This window comes from Ambystoma mexicanum, chromosome 10, assembly GCF_040938575.1.
Source record: "Ambystoma mexicanum isolate Mex_15411 chromosome 10, UKY_AmexF1_1, whole genome shotgun sequence".
Lineage (NCBI taxonomy): Eukaryota > Metazoa > Chordata > Amphibia > Caudata > Ambystomatidae > Ambystoma > Ambystoma mexicanum.
Window position 1 is genome coordinate 1384891496 of NC_090932.1, and position 23892 is coordinate 1384915387.

General features: G+C 44.8%; 1 protein-coding gene across 3 annotated transcripts in view; it reads left to right on the forward strand.

The window, feature by feature from the left end:
- Positions 1-23892, forward strand: part of TRPV4 (transient receptor potential cation channel subfamily V member 4) — an 848481-nt gene that overhangs the window by 237226 nt on the left and 587363 nt on the right. For all 3 annotated transcript variants that reach the window (XM_069619410.1, XM_069619409.1, XM_069619408.1), the window contains exon 2: positions 2502-2921. In XM_069619410.1, the coding sequence (XP_069475511.1) occupies positions 2539-2921 (383 nt within the window). In that variant the 5' untranslated portion in view covers positions 2502-2538. The remainder of the gene's footprint in view (positions 1-2501; positions 2922-23892) is intronic.

The following is a 23892-nucleotide window of genomic DNA, read 5'->3' on the forward strand; positions in this document are numbered from 1 at the left end:
TTTGTGGGTGATGGACACACTACGAACTCGAGCACTTAGCAAGGGGCAGCCCCCACTATATGCCCTTTATATTGACTTTAAGGCCGCATTCGATTCTATACCTAGAGCCAGGCTGTGGACAAAGCTAGAAGATATGGGTTGCCCGCCTAGTATAATGTATTACTTAAGACAGCTGCACTATAACACCATGGTGTGCCTCAGATTAAATCAAGAGGGATACTTGACTAGACAAGTGAGACAAGATAGGGGGGTAAAACCGGGATGTGTAACTGCTCCTCTGGTGTACAATCTGTATGTATACGATATCCCAAGAGTATTGGCCGAAGTGAATAACTGCCCACCTAAAGTAGGGGATACTACTTGTGCAGTACTGGCATATGCGGACGATTTGGTCATTTTTGACAACACTATTGCTGGTATTAGGCGCTCAGCGGTAGCACTATGGGAATACGCAAAGATCAATGGGTTAGCTATTAACCTTGATAAGACCAAAGTGATTAGATTCACGAATAAAAAAGTCTCTCGTGTTGAGTTATGGGTGCAGAATGATAATATACTTTATTCCCCTTCCTATCGGTACTTAGGAGTTGAAATTGAACCTTGGGGTGATTACTCTCTATGTAGACAAAATAGGAGAATTAGGGCGCAGCAAGGTACAGCTTTAATTGCGTCATTTACCAGGAGGCAGGCCGGTTTCACACTATGGGGGACGAGACACCTTTACATACAGGTGTTTGCGCCAATGATTACGTATGGCCTGGAAGCACTAACCTCTTCTGATCTAGCCTGGCTGCAAGTGGTTGAGGGAAAATTTTGGCAACGCATACTGGGGTTACCCCCTAGTGTTCCTATGGCCCTCATAAGGCTGGAGCTCGGTCTTCCCTCACTTAAAGCAATGGTACTGAAAAAGAGGGCGGGCTTGTATCTTAAGATGAAGAATAGTTCTTCTAACCCTTTGCTGGTTACCATGCATATAGAAGTAAGTAAAAAAGGTACTGCCTGTCCTCTCCAGAGAAGTATGACCCAATTTTTGAGAGACATTGGCTGGACTGACAGAGGGATAACCATTTCCCAGGAGGTTATGACAGCATTGGGGAAAAGGTTGATCGATGGGATTGGTTAGAGAACTTTTCCCATCTAGGGTGTCTAAAGTCATGTGCCTTTGTAAAGTATCGACTCTACAACTTTATGAAACCTCAGGCATATCTATACCTATGCCCTTCCACAAGGCTAAGAAGGTTTATTATTCTTTTCCGTCTGGAGCAACTACCGACCTTGTGTAATGTGGGACCTAGGGAAAAGATTGCAACTGTAGAACGAATATGTCGTATATGTAACCTACCTGACAGTTTGGAGACAGCCAAGCATCTATTAACTGAATGCTTCACAATGAGACCCACAATTGTTAAATATCTAGGAGAATTTGCACATAATCTGGAATCTATACCGGAAAATCAATTTTGGTTATACTGCACTAATACAGTAAACATGCATCTTTATATTGCATTATATAATGTATGGCTCCAGATTGAAAAAGCAATGGGCATCCGGATTTAAATAAATGGGTGAAGTGATGTTTTACTATGAAGTTTTTAATTATGAAGCTTTTGGATATTGTAAAGTTATATGTATTTAGATATACTTGGGTTTTTTTTTTTTTTTTTTTCCTTTTATACTTACACAATTGTATAAATTGCATATTTCTTTTTAAAAAAATTTCTTTTTCTGATTTATGTATAAGCAATATGTGTAAAGTTTGAATTTTGCAATCTATATCACATTAAAGCATTATTATTATTTAGGTAGGGCTACCTCTGTCAAAATGTTTAAATAAAATAAAAATGCCCTTGCCAGGAATTCCTGCCCAATATAGAAATGCTCCTGCTTTACTTGAGTGTTTGATTTCTTTTACATTTAAACTTCCCTGGCAGAGATTGAAATCCCAAAAAGCAATTTGGAGTGATGAACCCTTTTACAGCTCATCCTAGCAAGTGCACTCGCTGACCCCCACATGGGTGGGGGTTAACCTCCGACACCCACCCTGATAAGGTCAGCCTGCTAATGCATGCTTAAGAGTCATGGACGAGCCCTACACTTATGTATTTATGAGGGGACTGGTTGAGGGTCTTCTGCCCAGGGACTCCCCTCTCAGATCCCTTACGTAAATCGGGCATTGTGAGGAGAGCGCCTTTGGCACGGAGGTGCAAGGGTAACGTGCCCATGCACCACTGCACCCCCAGATCTGTGTGATCTTAATCCATTGTATGTGTGTCACCTTGATTAACTGTAATCTTTTACTTCGTTGGATAAGTTGATGTACATGTTATAGTTATGGCTGCCCCATTTTGCCCTTCCTGTCATTTTTGTACTTGTAGTGAAATTTAAGTTGGAAAAGGGAGAGATTGTTCCTTCTGACTAAAGCCCACGTGTATTTGTGCTGCACGACTCCCCAGGTACTATTATGTTGATCAGTGTTAATAGTTGTTTCTCATTCCTTTCAGAAAAGATTCAAAAATTCGTGGGATTTACAGGGTCGTCATGGCAGATTCCGATGAGCCGGCTAAACTCAACAGCTCTATTGATATTGGCGATTCCCAGATTGATGATGGAAATGCCGCAAACGAATCGTTCCCGCTGTCCTCTTTGGCCAATTTGTTTGAGAATGAAGATGATACACCGGCCATCGAGCCAACACGGACTCCACACGCGGCCGGGGACAACAAGCAAAACTTTAGAACAAAGTTTCAAGGTGCCTTCAAAAAAGGCATGCCTAACCCAATGGATCTTCTTGAATCCACCATCTACGATTCTGCGGTGGTCCCAGCCCCCAGGAAAGCACCCATGGATTCACTGTTTGATTATGAGACCTATCACCATCACCCTACAGAGAACAAGCGAAGACGCAAAAAGATCAATGCAGAGTGAGTATAATTAAGTATTGCCTTCTGCAAAGTGCTGTCCCAGGGGTGAGTGCCAATGTGTAAGGATCAGTCCCTCATTTAGCATATGTTGTAACCCCCATTGAAGACTGCACGATGGTGGGGTCAACAGTTCTCTGTAGTATTTAAGATGAAGAATGGATTGTACTTAACTGCGCATAGTTGACGTGCCTATGATTATATTGAGATGTCAATCATTGCATTATATTGATGTCAATCATTACCTCCATATCACGCTTTCTGGTGGGCCTGGGAGCTTTTCTATTTTCCATATCTTTTACCAATTTAAAGTTTTTGACTTTGCTCGGAACACCTTCAGTCTTTTGAAACGTTGACTTTTGGGACTTTTGAAATGCAATTCACGTCATCACTTTAAGTAAATAAACATTGTATCAGAATAATGATGGGTTGCATTGAATTCATAACAAGTTACCATCCTAGCATAGCCTTATATCCGGTGGAAGGGGGGGGCTTTACCTCTTGTTAAAGGCAGAGGAGACCAAGTTAAAGATGTGGGTGAAGCATGGGCCTGTAGCGGCCAGTAAAGCCTGCTTCAGTGACCTATAAGGCTATTGAGACATGTCTTCTGAAGGAAGGAAAAGACGTTTGTGTTCCAAACCGAAGTGCTCTGAGCACAAACGAGCCTTGGCTTTTCTTTGCACACAATCAGAATGTTAGTACTTTGATTTGAATACGCCTCATTTACAGATCACGCCGGGGACAGTGTTTTGCCTCTCTATACAGTATTAGATTTACCAAATGATGGAAAATGAGGGATTCAGAGTGGACATGGAGGGCTACAAATTAGTGAGTAAATAAATGGAATGCTCCTTATTTAAATACTTAATAGATATGTGAGCTGCATAATTTCCTCTCATAATTGTGACATAATACTGGTCAGCATGACATAGCAGACACAACTTTATATACCATCATGAAATGGTCCTCATTTCCGCTTGATGAGGACCCTACAACAAATCTAAAAATGATGCCTCAATCAACACGCGGTTGCCCAAAATGTTTTTCTGGAAAGTAAAATCTAAAAAGTAACCTATCATTAAATATTTGATGCACTTGCCCCAAATGTAATGGCATTAACCTCTCGGCTCTACATGTGGGGTTACTTTTGATAATAAATAGTGCCTTTATTTCAAATGGCATGTCATTTATTCTGCAGTTTCTAACGTATCAATTGCATGCAAAATATTGTTTAAACGAGAAATTCAGAGAAACTTCAAAACATTGGAATTTGTATGTTGTTTTGTTCTTTTGGCCTTAATTGTCCGCTTACTTGGAGCGTGAACGAAATTCCAGTTTCAAAGCAAAAGGAACACCACAATTAGAGAAGTGTTGTTACCGCACCTGCTTCAGATGAGACCAGCAAAGCCAATCGGACACCATATTGACTCTCCTCTATATGAAAGAGCTCGTGCAGCCTACCTAAATGGCCAGGCATATCTTCTATTAAAACGAGCAGTGAGTGGCTCTCCCCCTGTTGGCATTCTTCGCATCTGTGTTAATGAGTGCAGTCTAGAGGAAGGAGCTCAAACTAACTGGGTGTTAATCTTTGCAAAGGAATCCTACTGCATCAGCTTGTCATCCAGTGCACTCCATTGCCCCCTACCCGCCTTCCTCTCCCAAGGTCTGTGACTTATCCGCCATTAACTTCAGTGCAGCTTTCTTACTCTTTGAGTCTTTAGTAGACTCTTTAGGTAGGTAGACTACAATTCACAGAATTTTGTGTCTGGCCTTAACTTCTTTCATAATCCTGGTAGTACCAACGCCTCCGCACAGACTAGGGGCCCAATTCTGAGCTCATGAAAAAGAGTGTGGAAATACTACATTCTGCCCTCCAGTTTCCAGCAGCACCCTTCTGAAGTGGGTGGAAGTATTGGAGGGGTGATGTCGTGCTTTCCAGAAGCAAAAGCTGCTAAAATATCTCGTCGTGGGGAAAACACGAGCTGCAGTGGCATTGCGAGCATGGCTCACACTTTTCTAATTTAAGAACGTTTTATTACAATTTAATTAAACTAGAAGCGTGGTGCTGTTATTTTTTATAAAGGGGGGGGGGTGGAGTGTGTACTAGAATTTAACGGCGCCTCCCAGGTGCCGCATTTGAACTCCTTTTTGTCTTTAACACAGCTAACTAAGCCAGTGCTGCTGGGCGGAGAATCGCCTCCATGGGGCTGCCCTGCTTTCCTGATGGTTGCTATGGCTGTTGTCAAGCCGTAAATCAGGCAGACGCAAAAGCTGAGGCTTTCATGTCCCTGCACCACATTCTTCTTTACCAGAATATGGTGTTTGCAAGAAAAGTGTTGTTCCTTCATGGAAGAACACTGTCCTACGTTTGCAGGCAGCTCAGAATCGGCCCCCTAGTTTCCACACAGCATTAGAACCAGGGCTATGGTTTTTTTTAAGACACTTTGGTCTTCAACAATGAGTTCTGGGAATTGTAGCCACAGCGTTCCCTCTGTCTTTGTGGGACACTTCGGAACGTTGCATTTCCCAACAGGCACTGCCAGGCCCAGTTCATTTAAGTTGTACCTCCTGTGTCTTTCTCCCACTTGGCCTTGCCTTGCACTACTACTTGTCCCCTCTTAGGTTTGTTCAGACTGCCACCGTTTCAGGCTTCTCTAGCGTTGTACTCTATCTACATTGGTAATTTTCCCTCTGGATATTGGTCGGGTCACTCCTCTCTCGCAGAACCTTTTGTTACCCCTCGAGTGACGAGGCCTACCGGATTCTCTGCTGACTCAGAACCACTCCAGTAACTTGGGTTGGGGATTATGAAGGGAATATTTGTGTTTAATGCTGTACGGTAGAGAGGTATACGTTGCCTGCCTGATCACCCACAGGCAACACATCGGGATCCCGGCCTTTTTTCAAGGGCATTTCCAAATTTGGAGTGTGGGCGGTGAACACTAATCCTTTATAAGCAAGTTCTTAGTAATGCACATTGCGGTACAAGTGACCTCTTGTTTATGACTGAAAGACCATATTGCTAGACATCTGTCGTCCTCTCCTAGGCCCTCCCCGAGGTTACATTTTCCACAGAGATGGAGAAAGATCAGGGATTTGTAAAGTGACACAGTGAAGGTGCGGACCACCACAGCCTGCCCGGGCAATGGTTGGTAATGCATACTGGCTCCCATAGGTCCCATACTTGCACTTCTGGCAGTAATGCAAGGATTCAGGATGGCGTGCTAGTCTCAAATATAGCTCACATAACATCGGATATAGCTTTTTTTTAATATATATTTGTGACGAATATGCTTCATACATGCGGGTGATGTATAACTTGAATACGTTACACATGTGCATTTTCCCCATCTATGCCCGCTGAAAGCACATGCTCACCTTTCCCGCTGATGGGCACAGGTCTAGTCGTTCTTTCGTAGTGCACATACATGGGCAGTGGTCTTATTCCTTATTTCTGTTTTGTGTGTGCACTGAGGTGTCTTCTCTGTTGGCATCAAAACATGCCACTTTCCAAAAGCATAGCAGCGCTGATGCACACTGTGGCATGGACCCAGAAGCGTGCACCAAGGTATGGGTGTTCCACTGAAGAGCACGGCTACCTCTGCCTTCTAGAATGGAAGCGAATAGCTGGCAGCAGTTGAGGGACTCTGCAGGTCTACCCACGTTTGCACCACTGTCACCCACCTTGGGTATCACCAAAGGTGCAACATTGCTGGTGACGAGGCTGTGCTTGCCTCGCCCGGCACCTTCCACACCATAGCAGGATACGCCACTTTCTCGAACCCAAGCGAGCTGTGACTTTGCCTCTCCACTACCATCATCCTTGAGGCTCTGCACTCCCCCCCCCCCCCACGTTCTGATGCTGTGCCAACCTGGCGACCTTCCTCTGCACCTCATCGTGGCGCTGCACACCGTTTCTGCAGCACTGAACTTGCATCCTCCTTGCAAGTGATGTCTGTGCGCGCTCAGCCAAAACTCCTTGGCACCACCACCTAGCTTGCTCTGGCACTGCATCCAGCTCAGTCGCATGTTATTGTGACACCACAAAGACACAGCATAAAGACCCACATACCCCAGCACTACCAGAATGCCATGGTTCTGCTACAAAGCCAGCCAACGCAAGCTATTCCCAGCTCTATCAATACACCCTGGTGATGCCACCCAAGCAACAATCGAGCCATCCCAGGTAATTGTCCACATAAAAAAAAGTGGTTCAAAGGCCCCACATCCACCGAAATACAAGAATAAAACCTTGAATGCTACAGCTTCTTGCTTATCATCCCTGCAGAGCACTTCCACTCCGCGATCTTGCAGACATGCAGCCAATGCAACCCCCTCCTACCAGGTGAGCCCCTAACACCTTGTAAAGAGTGGAAGGTGTCTCTCACCTGCCTAGATGCCATAGTCACCCTGAACCTACAACCACAAAGACCCACATCTACACTAAGGCACATCTTAGACTCTGCAGCTCCAAAGTCTTTTCATACACTACCTGTCATGTGACTTTGGTCTATTGTTTAAGGAAGTCCTGAGGGAGTACCAACTGATGCCTGTTGCGGGATAGGTACAAAAGAGAATGGAGCCATGGTAGCAACCCCAATCTGGATCAAGCTGGCTAAAAGCATGACACAGTTCATAAATGGTCCTCAGAAATAATAGAGAACATTGTCACCCAGTTGTGGGAACTGTTACTCACCGGGACAGAGAGACAAAAACTGACAAGAGTAAAGACAATATGAGGGAAACTAATGAGGGGGCAGGAATGCCTCTGATATGGAATCCTGAGCCACGTGACACATGCAAGAACTTGTCCTGCCGCTGACCAGTTCTAGTGGTTGGGGGGATTTAACTTTGGTCCTCATTGGTATCGCTGGTGTTATCTTTTTGTGATGGTCATTGGCAGTTGAATAGCAATGATTTCAGTTGTTCCCTGAAGGTGAGATGGTCTTCTGTGGTTCGAATGGGTTTTGACATTGTGCTCCATAGGTTTGCAATTAGGCGTGAGAAAGCAGTTCCTCAGAATTTCCTTTTTTCATATTGTTTCCTCTCGATTTGGAGGTCGTTGCTTGATTTTAGTTCTTCCCGGTTGGTAGTGGCTGATCTTAGCCTGGAGAAATGTGGCTCCTTGTCTGTGTAGAAATGTGTGGGCAATGCAGAGGGCTTGAATTGAATGTGTTTTTTTTAAACTGGGAACCCAAAGTTGGCTTCTCAGGGATGGTGTGATGTATACTTGCGGCTGTGTTCTGGATTTGTTTAAGTTTTTGCAGAGCCTTTCAGGCATTCCGAGGTAGAGGCTGCTTGCGTAGCTGATTTTTGACAATGGGCCTCATTACGACCCTGGCGCTAAGGGGTCTGCGCCAGCGTTAGCTGCGCGGACCCCTTACCGCCAACTACGAGTTCCTGGAGCGCCATGGTCATTTTTCCGCCCGCTTTTTGCGGGCGGAAAAATCCATGGCGCTCTGGGACCTTGGTGTTAATTACGCCACCGTATTTTACGGTGGCGTAATTAACTCCTTCCCCACTCCCATTGAGCCCTATGGGGCCGAAATGGGAATGGGGAAGGGTAAATGGGTCAATGGGGACTTACCGCCCCGCCGACCTCGGAATGGGGCGGTAAGTCCGCCATCCGCCATGGCGTAAAGGGACTTTGCGCCATGGCCGGAAAGTCCGTCGATGGCGGAAAAAATCCGCCAGGGTCGTAATGAGGGCCAATATCAGGTAGATGAATGCAAGGGTTCTATGTGGAAAAGAGAGGTATGGTAGCATCCTTCTGAGTAGTCTCTGGAGGTAGAAGCACTTCTTTGGTATAGGGTTTACCTGTGGTTCCAGAGATAGTCTGTTGTCCATGAGCATTCCTAGGTTGTTTTTTCACACTTGAAGTCTCTGGTTGGGTTTCCATGCCTGACGGCCGGTCCAGTTGCGAGTTTGTTCCGTTGCCCTCTGGGGTGAGATCATTATTTCTGTTTTTTGTCCAGGTTCAGTTTGAGGTTGTTCGTTCTCATCCAGCTGTATATGTCTGTAAGATAATTGTTGAGGGTATTGTTTGGTTCTTGGGTCATGGCTGTAATTAAAATGACCTGTGTGTTGTCTGCATAGTTCTAGGCGGTCAGTCAGTGGGTTCGAATGATTTCCATGAAAGGGGAGATGTAGATGTTGAGGGGGAGGGACTGCAGCCTTGTGGCACTATGCAGGAGATATTTTGGGTGTTTGAGGTAAAAGGTGACCGGTAAGTCCTTTCAGTTTGATTTGTGAGGATGGATTTTAACCATTTTAATGCAGTGTTTTATGCCGCATTCCACCAGTCTTTCTATTAGTGTTGTGTGACTGATTGTGTCGGATGCCAATGATATGTCCAGTAGTATGAGGGCAGATTGAGTGTGGTTGTCTGCATTTATTTTTAGGTCGTCCCATATAGATAGGAGTGCTGATTCCGTTCCTCTCATCGGTTTGAAGCCGACTTGTGAGTGGCTGATTATTACATTTGTTTCTACGTAGTTAAGTAGGATTTTGTATACATGGTTCTCCAATAATTTCACCGGCTAAGGCAGGTTGGATATAGGTCTGTAGTTGCTGGGTTCTTCCACACGTTCCATTTCATTTTTTATTAGTGATTTGATGTATGCCAATTTGAAAGACTTTGGTACTATTCCTGTGTTTAGGGATAGGTGCATTAGATGCCGGAAGTATGATGCTGGGGTGTTGTGGTTGAGGACTTCTTTGTAGATGTCCAGGGGGCAAGGGTCGCTTGGAGACCCTGCGAGATTGTTGTCGTGTGGAGAAGGGTCCTTCTTCTATTGGTTTAAAGCAGACAAATCTTGCTGTGGTTGGTATATTGCCATTTATCCGTGGTTCAGTGGTTGTGTTTGTATTTACATGGTTTGCAACAAAGGTCTGTTTTATTGTTTCAATTTTTGTTCTAGGGTAGAAGGATGACGTTTTTTAAATCTTTTTGATGATTCTGAAGAGTTCTTTTGAGAGTTGGATGCCGATTGGATTCTTGTAGTGTCGTTTTTTTTTCTTCTTTTTATTTGCTTTGAGGACTGCCGATTTGTATAATCTGAGTTGTCTTTGGTATTTTATTTTGTCTGGTTGGTTTTCTTACTTTCTCCATATTTGTTACAATTTGGGAGGTTTTTTTGAGTTCTCTCAGCTCTTCAGTGAGCCACTTTGCTGCCAACTTTCTTACTGTGGCTTTGAAAGGTTTTGCTGGTGTTAGTTTGTCTAGAAACTCAGGGATCCATATTTTGAGTCTGGGGTCATTCTGTTCAGCTGGCTGTGTCAAGTCCAGCAGATCTGTTAAGGATTTGAAGGCAAGACTCTTCCAGTTTTTCTCCTATTGGCCTGTAAGCTTGCATTTTCAGGTAGTAGGCGATTATGACGTTTGATGTAGAATTATATTATTTGGTGATCACTCAATAACATCGGTGTTGGTGGGGAGGATGCACAGATGCTGAAGATTCCGTACAAGTTGTGTCCTGCATTGTGGATGAATCTGTTTACTATTTGTGTGAACTGGAGTGTTTCTAGGAAGGTGCAGAGTAAGTTCACTGTGGTTTAATTCCCTCTTTGAAACCAAATGTTGAAGTCCCCCAGGACGATTAGGTTGTCGTGGTCAGTGGGTAGGTTGGTGATGGAGTCTGCGAGTTTTGTGGCAAAGTTCGAGGGATTTCACAGTCCTCTATCGGTTGAGGGGAGTTGCGCGGTGCAGATGTCTTCTTTGTGTGCCATTGCGATTCTGCCTCCCCTTTGGTTTTCTCTGATGTCTGTTAGTTTTAAGTTGTCCGGTATGGCTTTGTGCGCGATGGATTTGTTGTTGTCTGATAGCCATGTTTCTGTGAGGAAAAGCACGTTTGTTCTCCCCCTTGCTTAGTAGGTTGTGTATTTGTTTGTGTTTAGCCATTAGATCTTAAGTTGAGATGGCTGCAGTGTAATTTAACTATTTTCCCATGTGGGTTGTTGACTGTACCTTTGCGTGTCCCAGTCGGTATCATGTTTGTCTGGTTTTTATTACTGGACATTCTCTCTTGGTAGCACTTGATAGGTGGGATTGTTCTTGGGTGTTCTATCTCTTCATTGAGTAGTCTAATTATGTTGATGCCTGGGTTGCTTAGTTTTGGTTCATGCAGGTGGGTTGTTTGAGCGTTTTATTTCCAGTCTTTGGTAATGTAGGGCGTGTTAATGGTTATGGAGTCGCGTTTGGCACTGAATTTCTTTGGGGCATTTTCAGATGTGTTATCCATGATGCAATGTTTTCCTTTTTGGTGTGTTTGTGGTTCAGCATCCCGGTGAGGTCCACGTTTGTTTGGGTTCTTGCATGTGTGTTGTTTGCCAGTTGTCTGTTATCCATTGCAATGGAGTCATAGGTGGAGAGGTAGCGTGAGAGGTATTAAGTGTTTGCTCTTTTCTTGTTCTGTATCCTTGGTTTGTCATTGTAGACATGTTGTTCCGAGGTGTTGTGAATTCTGGAGGGTAGGTTCCATCTTGTTGGGTTATGGTTTCCCTCTCATTTCTATTTTCTTTTTTTGCATCTTTGTCTTTCCTGTGACGAGGCATGGCGGCGTGTGTTTTTTCTTTTATTATTACTTGTGTTGAGTTTGTGAGATATGTTTCCCGGAGGGGGTGTCTTCTTGGTTATGCAGCTTCCTGGTTATATTTCCTTTGCTTTTGTAGTTTCCTTTTATGTTTGTAGTGTATGTTTGTTGTTAGTTGTATGTTGTTAGTTTACATGGGGTGCAAGCCCTTGTGGTTGGCTCACTTCCTAGTTTCCAGTTATATTTCCATGTGGTCCTGGTTTCCTTTTAGGGTTGGCGTGGTCCGAGTGTGTGGTGTTGTGGCGAGCTCTGCTTTGCAGTGATGGTGATATCTCTATATTTTGGGTTTTGTGCTTGTCGGGTTCACAGTGGCGAAGGCCTGCCTGTAGGTTCCCCATATTGCTTCAGTGGCGATGGCCTCGTCGTGGTGCCTGGTATTGCTTCTCAGTGGTGGGTTCTAGCGTGCAGTGGATTGTATGACAGTTGCGGTGTGTCATTGGAGTGTAGCTGGATTCGTTCTGTGGTTTGACACCGACTGCAACTAAACCTTTTACGTGAAGCAAGGAATTACTAGTTCCAACATGTCAGTGAGTGCAGGGCGATTAATAGCGGGAGTAATTGGTGCCCTGTTGGATTAGGGCACAGCTGCTCTTAGAGCAGTCACTGCGGGGGATATGGGTGTGTATCAAGGTTCAGACAGTGGCTGGGGCTAGCCGGAGACCAACAGTCACAATTTGTATTTCTGAGTGCTGTGTCCGACGTATAGTACAAGTAGTTTAGAGCAGTTCCTACAGTGTGGCTAGTTTCAGATTATATGCAGTACCAGTGATACTGCTGGCTTCAAGATGTGTGCATTAGCCTATAATGCAGCTAGTTTCGAGAACATGTGCAGCACTCAACAGCGAAGTATGGAGCGCAGCACAATTCAGCATAATGGCCAACTCTGCAGCTCAGCGAAGTTCAACCAAATTCCTAACTATGGACCGCTGCACAGTTCAACATGATAGCTAAGCCTGGAGCGCAACACTATTCAGCACAATAGCCAACCATGTTGCACAGCCCAGTTCAACACAAGCTAGCTACGAAGCGCAGTACCGTTCAACTCAATAGCCAACTTTAGAGTGCAGCGCAGTTCAACAAAGTGCTAACTATAGGGCACAGCACAATGGCTAACTATGGATCGCTCCACACTTCAACTTTATAGCAGAGTATGGATCGCAGCACAATGGCTAACTATAGAGTGCAGCATAGTTCACAATAGTAGTAGTATAAGAGTGGCAGGGTTTTCTGGAGCATAGCAATGGCTGTGCTCCCCGCCTGTACCACCATACTGGGATTTTGCTATAAGGTGACTTGTCTGGCATCCACAGGTGAACAGGGGCAAACAGGGATGGGGCTGCCCATTTGCCTCTGGCCCTTTGTTGATGGCTGCCTGTGTATGTCTGCCTTTGGTCCCTCTGTTAAAAGGACCGTGACCAACGCGGCCCAGCCAATCACAGGGATGGGAGGCGGGAGGTGGGTACGATGAGGGCAGGGGAGTGAAACTGGGCGGACTACAAGAGCAAGAGCTGGCAGGGGAAGGAAAAAGAAAGGCAAAGAAAATATACAAAATCGGGCATGAAATGAAGACTGGGCACAGGCAGAGGTCACTCGCCCCCAGTTTGCAGTCCGGCCAGAGAGCCTGTGCGACGACCCGCTCCATGGGTCTCCAAAGCGAACCTGTGTTGAGTTCCTGCTGTTCTTCCATTCTGCGTCCCCTGCACTATGTGTATCTGTGCCTGTAAGTATGGGCATTTGTGGGGGATGTGAGGAACTCGAGCCATGCGCCTGCCTATATTTTTATTTTATTGAGCATTTGTAAGGTGCTTTATACAACAAAATTGTGTTTCAAAGCGCCACATGGCTAAATGGGCTGAGAACAAGGGAACTAAAAATTATGGCAAAACAGAAATATACAGCTGTGGCCCTACTAGGCATTGTGCAAGTGCATTGGGAAAAGTGCAGGGGAAAGGGATGGAAAAGGGGACTGGGGGAGTGGACAAGTGCTGGAGGAGGGACCGGGAGTAAAGTGCTAAGGGGAGTCGGGAAAAGAATCTTCGGCTAACTGCTGGTACAGGGCAACTCTCAAAAGTGGGATGTGGCACTATCAAGAAGGGGTCCGCAGGGCAGGGCAGTGCAGTGAGGGGTGCTGATATTGACTGGGAGGAAGGGCCTGGGATCCTGTGAGATTCATAAGGATCAGGCCACCAGTCACAACAGCAGTGGGGTAATTGGCAGGGAAGGGGAAGAGGTAGAGGAGAGCAGAGTTTCCAGAACGTAAGGAGGTCTGGCTCAAGTCTGAGAGGGGCAGGGAGGCTGTTTCAAAGGAAGGTACCAGCCGAGGAGGAAGACCTGCCCCCCCACTCTCTGCTTGGATAAGCGTTTGACAGTCAGAGAGTTGGAATAAGAGGAGCATAGGGCTCTATCAGGGGAGTATTTAGGGAGGCAAATTTGGAGGTAGTGTGGTCCCAGTCCCCAAAAGGCCTTGTGGATGATGCAGAGGGTGTTGCATTTGATCCTTGCAGGCACAAGAGAGATTTTAGGGCTGGAGAGATATGGTCCCAAGGCTTGAGGCCAAGGATAAGTCTTGCAGCCCTGTTCTGGATTAGCTGGAGGTGGCGAAGGGAGGAAAGAGGCAGATTGAGAAAGAGGCTGTTGCAGCAGTACATCCTGGAGAGGACCAGAGCTCTGGAGACATTGAGCTTCTGGGGGAAGGTGAGAAAAGGAAGAATGCCTCTGAGGAGGGGGAGCTGGAAGTGTGACCTCTTGGGGAGGTCCATGAAGGAGAGAGCGTAGCCGAAGATGGCCGAGGTTTTTGGCCTCATCTGATGGTCGGGCTAGAGGGCCCAAAGAGGGTGACCAGAAGAGGGTAGGAGGAAAGGAGGGCACAGGTGTCCCAATGAGGAAGATATCTGTTTTACTGTCTTTGAGACTGATAATTTGCTGTACACCATGCCTGAACGGCGGACAGCCAGTCCTGAATGAGAGAGAAGTAGAGGGAAGTTTAGAGGAAAGCTGTGGGTCATCGGCATAACACTGGAAATGAGGAAAGAAGGAGGAGATTGGGTGAGCGAGGGGTCATTGGCACAGACGGCAACATACAGTTCTGCTTGCATGAGATGATGGGCACCTTCCTGCGAAGCTGCAGGATCCTTCATCGCGGAGGTCCTCTTTACCACCACCACATCGGCCGCCTTGTAGTTTCAGTTGAGGAAATCATACAATTGAGTTTACAAGCAGGACTCTCCTAGAAGAAGGGAGTACAAGATATGATTTTGGGATATTGCACAGTTCAGCATTTATCCACTGCTCGCACCAAATCGCACCCATGGGGTGGGAGAGGCGAGAAGGTAGACGTTTCCAGGATGAGGCAAAGGGTCACCAGTTTCAACAGTTTCTGGTCGATTACTTGGTGAGAGTGAAAATCTCTGTAGAGAGGAGAGAGGATTATTTGAAGCTCCGCTGTGTTTAGGGTTGTCGGTGTGTTCTGTAGCACTATCATAGAGGATGGGTGCAAGTGCAGTCCAGATCGATTTGCCAGAGTGCATGGGTAAGAGATGGCCAGTTCGCAGCACTTCATTGGCTTTGCAGGAGGATAGGTATTAATATACCCATTCCTAAGGCAAAGCAGCCCTGTGTTCTGACTGGTGCAGAGCACCAGGCTTGTGTTCGCCTCATTAGTGTATGAAGGCTTGCAAGTGGTTCAACAAGGTTTACCCCATCCCCTGCCCTCATCATTCGCCTTCATGTTGCCCGTTTTCTGCTGCTATGGGAAAGGGGGAGGTGTGGCAGCAATGCCCCGAGAGGAAACACCCCTCACGCCACCCCAGGGCACAAGGGCTGATATCAAGTGGTAGGTGTTGTACGGCAGAATGCTGCTTCCTCTGGCTTCTAGAATGTGAGCAGCCAGCGGTTGAAGTGCAGTTACTGGCTGGAGGCAGGCCGCGATATTGCTGGTCGGTCCTTTGTATTAATAATCCTGTGTTCCCACCACCTTGAGTACTCCAGTGATAAGCAAGGCAGAACATATTGCGATCCAATGGCCAATCTAATTTGTGGCCTGAGAGTTGGTGTCGTGGCACCCCTGATTGATGCCAGAGAATATACCCACACGTCTGTACCATCCCATTCTCATAAATGTCATGTTGCAGGCACTCCATTGTTATGCATAGGCGGGGCTAGGGTGAGGGAGACCGGACAGGAAAGGGAAGTGATGTAACAGGGGAAAAGGCAGTTTAATAAACGAAGGAGTTGAGGCCAGTTCGTAACTGTGTGGGCCTTCATTATTTCAACGCGTGCGGCGCATTGAGTCACAGGAGCCCCGCGAGCACCAGCTCCAGGCTAGGTGCTGACCATAAACATCTGCTAGCAGTCTAAGTTTCCAGTCAAAGAGATTTAAATGTAGCCTTTCGTACTTCTGAGTTCGATCAAACGGGTACCATCTTTTAGATGGGCTAAAACTACCAACTGGTATTTACAGCACTTTGAACTTGATAGGTTGTTATACGGCAAGTCTACGTTACAAAGTACGTACTAAGATTTTGTTTCCCACAAAATTGCATTAATGAGCGCCGGCAGCACCATTTTGTGCTAACTTTTTGCAGGGGGCCTCTGTTATCTTAGCGATGCTAAATCCTAATGGAGTAATCCATCAAAACACCGAGAATGATATTGCACTTTGATATGAATGGATCACTTTAACGCTGCTGCACTTGGGCAGTAATATTGAGACACTGATTTAATGCTGCTGCACCTTGACATTAATATGGAGAAATGGATTAAATGCTCCTGCTTTGTGGTATTCATCTAATGCTGCACTCTGCCGTTCAATTAGTACAGCTGCACCTTGGCAGAGATAGAGAGGGATTGAATGCTGCTGCACCCTGGCAGCGAACGAGACGTCCATGCTGACGCACCTTGGCAGCGATAGTGAGTTAATGCTGCTGAACCTTGGCTGCGCTGGAGATTGATTGAATGCTTCTGCATTTTAGCAGCAATAGTGATTTTATGCTGCTACACCCTTGCCTACAATGCAGATGAATAGCCTACAGTTAAGCAATGTGGACAATAAAAGCTTTGTGGTATAATTACTGTCTGCTTAGTAGCGTGCATTTTGATTTTTGTATCCTGCTTTAATGTTTCTTTCAAATAAGGCCTGTTAAGAGGACTGTCTTGTTTCTGTTCATTTTATTTTGCGTTGGTAAGTCTCGCCGACCCCTGGTTAAACAAACCCTCCCTAAACACAGCTCTCTAGGTGATGAATGGCTCTTTTTAGGCGTCTCCTTTGCTTTGCAATGCAGGAGTGCCAGGAAAGTTTCTCTTGAGGCAGCCGATTGTAGAAGTGCCTGAAACACTGCTCTGCCCTCATATTCGTACAGCACACTTCAGTGCTGAATTTGGAAATGTTCTTGAACAGCTTCCAAAAACGTATACATGCTTTAGTTTGATGTCTGGGACGTCCTGTGTGCAGCATTCATTAGTATTTCACAGAAAAGACTAAAGCGATGGTTTTGTGCTCATAGCCCCAGATATCAGGAGAGTATCTCACTCCATCTTTTGGGAAGTGCAGAGTTAAAGCATTTATTAGGAAGTTGAAACCCATGTCTCCTTACCAACTGGCACATTTTTAGTGAAGTACAGATATATAACTACGCATTTTTGTCGGAAGGCTGTCTTCGCATCAGGCAAGTGCTGCTCATGCTATTGGCCCGTACACATCACATGAGCATTGCAGGTGGCGTAAAGGGCAACACGCATGCACACTTTATACAACTTGTTTTTCTGTTAAGGGGCTGATTTTGTCTTTATTGTTTATGGTTTTTAAAAAGAACAAAATCATTTGCAATTCAAAAAGTTAGCCATCACGAGAAGGAGGAAACGAGATAAAAACAAGCAAGTACGCATCATTTTAAAAGTGAACCATTGCATAAAAGTGATCCCATCATCTCTCAGCATATCAACACCATCCTTAGTGTCCACAATTCAATGCATGCACTGCCATAGCAATAAAAACAGCATCAAATATTCAATGTAGAAGTTCTCTATGACGGTGCATTCCCCTTACTATCTGATGGGGCCACCCAACTTCAGAGAATAGAAGACTCCTGACACTGCAATAAATCAGCCTTAAAGCAACTGATCGCGAGTCCTATGATTATTTGTGAAAAATGATTTTTGTGTGATGGTCTGCAAAAAATGTATTCACTTGATATTGAGACTGCCCAATATGTGATAATGTAGAGAATGAAAGAAAGGAATCAGTAAATTGCGCCAATTTAAACATTTATTTTGAGTTCTTCGTAGGTTAAGAATAATCCCTCTTGTGTACATCTCATAAGTATAAATTGTACCTCGACACATGTTTCCTCACCTATATTTGGTGGTTCATCAGGAGGATACAAACAAATCTGAAAGAAAAACAAAAGTAGTTTTCAATTAACCGGAGCATGAGCCGAGGTTGAGACAGTCTTCGGCAGTCTCTCTACTCTGTCTACTGTGGGAGGATTCACTTATTCTCAGCAACCATCGCGGAGCGGTGAGCGGTGAGCGGAGCTTGAGCAGAGGTTGAGACAGTCTTCGGCAGGCCCCGGACGGCCCACGGGCCCCTCGGGGATGGAGCCCACAGCAAGTATAATCGCCATGTCTGGACCCCTCAAATCACCATCTGAACCCTCCATGGAGGCTCGACTGCTAAGGAGCAACTATAAGCCCATAGACCCCCCTGTACAGAAAAAAACGGAAATCGCAATTAAAAAAAAACAAGGAGACCAGGTCTAATACCTCAACTTCCACTATAATTTCGACTACAGCTTTCACCGAAGCGGCCAAAACACCTTCACCGCAGCTTGACTTCGAAAATCTGTTTGATGGAAATCAACGGTTACCCTTTTTTTCTCCTTCAATTCCAGTCACAGAAAACTCCACCAAGGATTCAATCCAGTCTCTCCCCTCTACCCCTGGCGCTGGCTCTGGTGCTCGAGCGCTGACATTTACAACCTTTTCAACCACCCCCTCTGCCGTAATATAAACTTCAACGAATGGCCGGGCTGTGCCTCCTGCACTCCCCGTCTCACCTGTACTGATGACCGTTGATTCGGAGGATCTCTTGAACCTTCCTGAACTGCCTTTGTCGCGACCACCCTGCCCGTCGGGGTGCCTCTCCTCCTCTCCATTTCCTGCTTAGTCTGCCCAGCCTTCCCACCAGACCCTCATGGTTGCGAGGGGTGCAGAGGCTGTGACTGTCAGGGGACGGTCGGCGTCTGCCCCTGTGCTCCCAGCATGGTGGGAGGAGTACGGCGCCCCCCCCCCGGGCGGCACCTGGTCTTTTGGTCCCAGTAGACGGGGACCGGGTTGAGGATCGAAGACAGCAATACGAGTGGCCGGCGGTGCAGTCCAGTCAGATTTCACCTGGGAACGAAGATCCCTCCCCCCACAGCGTGGGCATGCCTGTTTGCACAGACTTGCAAAATCAGATGGCTGGCTTGCAGAGGAGCCCGCAAGGGGGCTCTGCATTCACAACGGTCCCGGCTCTAACACACACAGTGATTCAAGTACAAATCCATTCAACAATGGAAAAAACAAACCCTGCAACGAAATCACAGCAACAAAGAGATCGCTTTAATACCAACACTACTGCATACAAAAACAACCGCAAGCAGTATCCCCGTGACAATTCTACCAAAGCACGATCAGAGACAGTCAACCAACGTGGATACACATATTGAGGTTTCCTCAACTGTTAAAGAGCCCCGGCGAGTGAAGGGCGGTGCTTCCTGTTTGGAGCCGTGAGGGAAACCCGGAAACCCGGGTGGCCCTGCGAGATAAAGGGAATGAAAATGAAAGATGTTTACCCTGTGCAAACATGTGCACGTGCACAGCAAAAACTGGAAGTGGCACTACTGAATACACCGGCAACCCCAGCTACAGCATTCATCAGTAAATGTTTTGAGCCTGCTTGCCCGAAAATCCCCGTCAGTAGCGCCCTGATTACATCGATTGCACCATTAACCATGACTCTGTCAACGGACGATCCTCAAGCCCAACAAGTAAGTGATTGTACAGCGAAAGTTAGTGGGACTTGTAAGGCTGCCCATAAAGTGATTTCAAATGACAGAATCGGCGGGAGCGAAGAAAATGTTTCTTTTGTGAACAGTATAGTATTACTCCCCCAGTGTTCTCTAGAAGACGCTCCTAATGAGAAAAATGGCGGTCCATTGGCCGGGGTGTGTTCTCCAGGGTGCAGGAGCAGTAACGTGGGTGGTGATGTGATGACAGCTGACATTAATATCAATAATGACATAATTGTTTTAGATTCTACACAGATGGTAAACGAAATTAATTCATCTGAAGTATCAGACGAACACATCACCCTGCGAGTGTATCTTACCAACTTCCAACGAATATAGAGCCAGATTTAATGTGTCACTCTTTAAACACGGTATGCGAGCAAGGCAGCCCATGCTCCCCTCAAAGGCCTACACCTGCACGTATGGCAGGCGGGGAGCCACTTCATGCACGCTATTTTAGCGCAGTCTCATCAATTGGCTCTGTGGGTGAATCCACACTCGCAGACTTCATTCTGCTTCTCAATCTGCCATGATTTATGAAGGCGAGGATGCTGTTTTTAAATGTTCAGACAATGATTATTTGAATCAACGAGAAAACTCAGCAAATGAGCCCTGGACAACAAAGATAGGCAATCATGAATCTACTATTGCCAATGCCAATATTGTTGGCTTAAATCGTAGAAATTCTATTGAAGTAGTGAATAAACTGTTGGCCAACTTGAAAAGCATCAATAAACAAAGAAAGCTGAAAAGTGATTCTGGAGCAAAGACGGATATCCTGTCGGCCAAAAATCCATCTTTGGATTTGCCACATCAAGAAAGAACATTTCTACAAAACTCTGGGAAACGTAGAACTCATCGTTCTGGTGGCCTGACCAAACGTACAAGAGCTGATGATAGCATTTCCCCCCAACTTAAGATGCTCACAAAATAAAAAGGTGAAATTGTCCTTTTATAATTCCCGATTGAATACAACACACTTAAGGAAAAGTCAGCAATCAGAACAAAGTGAGGTTGAAATTCAATCTTTATCAACTGAAGACGAATTAGATCAAATTTCTTCAGATTTGTCACTTATGGAACGGCCATTTCCAAAAATAAGACGCTGCGCCAACCGCAAAAAGAAAAAGTGTACGTCGCAGTGAGCTTAAACAAGCGATTTTGGGGAACGCACAAAGCTCGCATGAGTTGCAGAACGTGATACTATCATCAATGACCTTGTCTATGGCTCCATTCTTAAAAATGTATGAGCAACTCAATGACAATATTAAAGATCTAACATCTGCAGTCCACATACTGTCCAATAAAGTTTCTAAATCTGAACAACAGCCCCATGACCACAACATGGTCTTACAAGATATTAACAGGAAAATGGATGTGACGCATGCAGATTTGTTAGATAACGTCAGAAATTGTAAAACCGACAAAAAAAATTTGGCGGAGGTCGCTAAAACAGCCCTAAATATTTTTCAAAAAAACACATTGGCTGTTGAGAAGTGTCAGAAGTGTAGTACTGCATCGCTATCAAACACCTGCACTAATAGTTCCAATTGAAAAAACAGTGAAATGGTGAACAATATGGAATGTGCAGTAGTTTTGTCCAAAGGAAATGACAAAACCACTGATAACTTGTACACTCTTTGTGTTATAGCATCAGCTCCTCTGGTGCCAAATAGGTGTGTAGATTCAACTCGACCTGATAACTTGAGTCTGTTTGTGTCTACTCCATCTAGAGACTTTCGCTTTATCTCCACAAAGGCAAATACACACAGTAGAAGAGATTCATCTGTAATCCTTAGTGGGTTTGACGAAGCTGTAAAACAGGCTCATGATGAAACAAATCTAGCATTACAAAATCCACAAGTGCCATCAACATGAATAGCTCCTGTGCATCAGGAGAAAGCACTGCAAAACCTGCTTAATGAAAACACAGATGTATCTGGAAAATCAGTGGCCATCTATGCCATTTTTAAGAGTCCAACGGTTAAACACAAGATGAATAAAACCAATGAACATGTATCAAGTAGCTCTGGTAAGAAAGTCAAAAACGTACTGGCTATTAAAGTCAAGAAGAGAGCTACCAACTCATGAAAATTCTTACGGCATATTAAAACTGTAAATGTTACGGTGAATGGACTGTTGTCAAAAAGCACGTCTGGTAATCGAAAAGTACCTCTGAAAAAAAACCAAACGGTAAAACCTAACGAGGAGACGATAGCAGACTCAGAAAATATTTACACGAACATTACCGATGTCTCGGATGCGCTCATGAATGTATCGATATATGCATCGACATACGAGGATGAAGAGCCTTCCAGTAACCCTAAGAGTTTACCAACTTCTCAAGTACCTAGGCTGCCAATACAGACTACAGAGATTTTCAAGGAAGTATCCGGGGAAATACCCGAGCATGTGTTAAAATCAAGAAGTTAGCTCTCGGACACACACTGATATCAAAAATAGCATCTCCGGTAGAATCTGCTATAGACTTAGAGACATCTAAGCAACAGCAGTTAAACGCAAGCAACATTCATAACAAAATCCTTACGGAACTTGCTCTAACAGCTGAGCAGATAGTTCTGTCTGATAATGGGCAAGTCCAATTGAAACAAATGAGCACCACGGAATGTGATACATTTTCATTGTTGAATTCTAACATCAAATCACAACACAAAGTGCAGAGCGACAAAGCTCACACCAATACTAACGGGAATATCGTTGAGGAAAATGTGGCCTTGCAGCAAAAACAAGAAATCTCTAAGCTGGCAGATATCAAAGCGGAAATCGAAAATTCTATAAAAAAATACATAGACTTACAGCAATGAAATATTGATACATCCTTGATCTCTCCATCAAGTCAAAACTCTGTAATAAACCTACCAACGAAGGGGGCCAATGTGATCAAAGAAAGATGTCGGTTACCAACTGCACAAATCCAAATTAATACCAAGACACAGTCTGCCTTGTACGAAAAAGAAGTGCAAAAATTACAATCAAATCACGCCTTGACTTCTAAAGAACAGACGCAGAACTCTCAATGCAGACAAACAATTATCAAAAATCAGTCATGGAAGATGAGTTCAGATCAGATAGAAATGATTGACAATGACTCGAACTGTGACAACTGTTCACATCAGAACCTGGGAAGGGAAAGAATGTTATCCCTCACAGGTCAACAATCTAAATCTGTCGACATTGATTTTCAAGTTGCAAGGGCAATTGAAAATTATTTTGGAATCAACACGACCAAGCAAAGTCACACAATCATAGAGAACAAAGAACAACCAACAAACATGCAGTGTAGACTGGCTAATACCAGGGAACACAACAAAAGGATAATGATTAACACATTAACAAAACAAGTAAATGTGAATAAAAATAAACTAAGACAGAAATGGAACACACATCGCAGATTAATATTAAAGTGTCGTCCGGCTCCATTCCCAGACTATATCTTGAATCGCACAAACATTTTGGCAATTTGCGAAGAAGTGCATTCGCTACAAGACATAACTTCTATCGACATTGCACAAGTGGAGTTCTTTAAAGAGAATGATCATTCAATAGTGCGACTCTGGATATAATCTAATCTAACCAGAAATGCTTTATGGCTAGCTCGAATGGAGATATTTGCTCTTGGTTTTGTTTTGGCCAGAGACCCAATGTGTATGGACGGTGAAGGAAACCTTGTGATGGAAAAGAAAGAAAACTTCCAAGAAACACGGTCATTTGGAAGCAACGTTACGCACTCTCACTCTGAAGGAAGGGAATCGATGAATAGCTTATAGCTATGTGAAGATCAAAGTGTTGTTTCCCTGATCAGTTGGAACACCTGCGGACACGTTCATTTATTTGACGCTAGTGCGGAAGTTCTTGCTCTACATGACATAATAATGTTACAGGAAACATGGCTAGTCAATAGCCCGATATGGGAGAACCATACGGTTCTACTTAACCCGGCAAAATCCGGGAAAAGTGGCAGACCTTCCTCTGGCTTAATGGTGATCATTAAAAATCATAGAGGTTGGCATCTTTCATGTTGGCTCGCCCGAACCCTTACTTGCAGCTTGTTAGATTGGAATATCCGGGAGGCACAGTGGCCATATTAAATATCTATAAAAATCCCAAAGGTATATTCGATGCCTTTTTTTTTAGACTTGGAAATATTATTGAATACCATTATGGAGTCCTCGGAAATTACGACAGTGATAATGGCAGATGATTTAAACCTACCACTTATTCCATTCCATACGCAAAATTAAATTTGATATGTTTAAGATGGAAAAGGCTAGTCAAAGATTATAGGCTAATCATGTGCAATGGATCACTTCTGGGGGG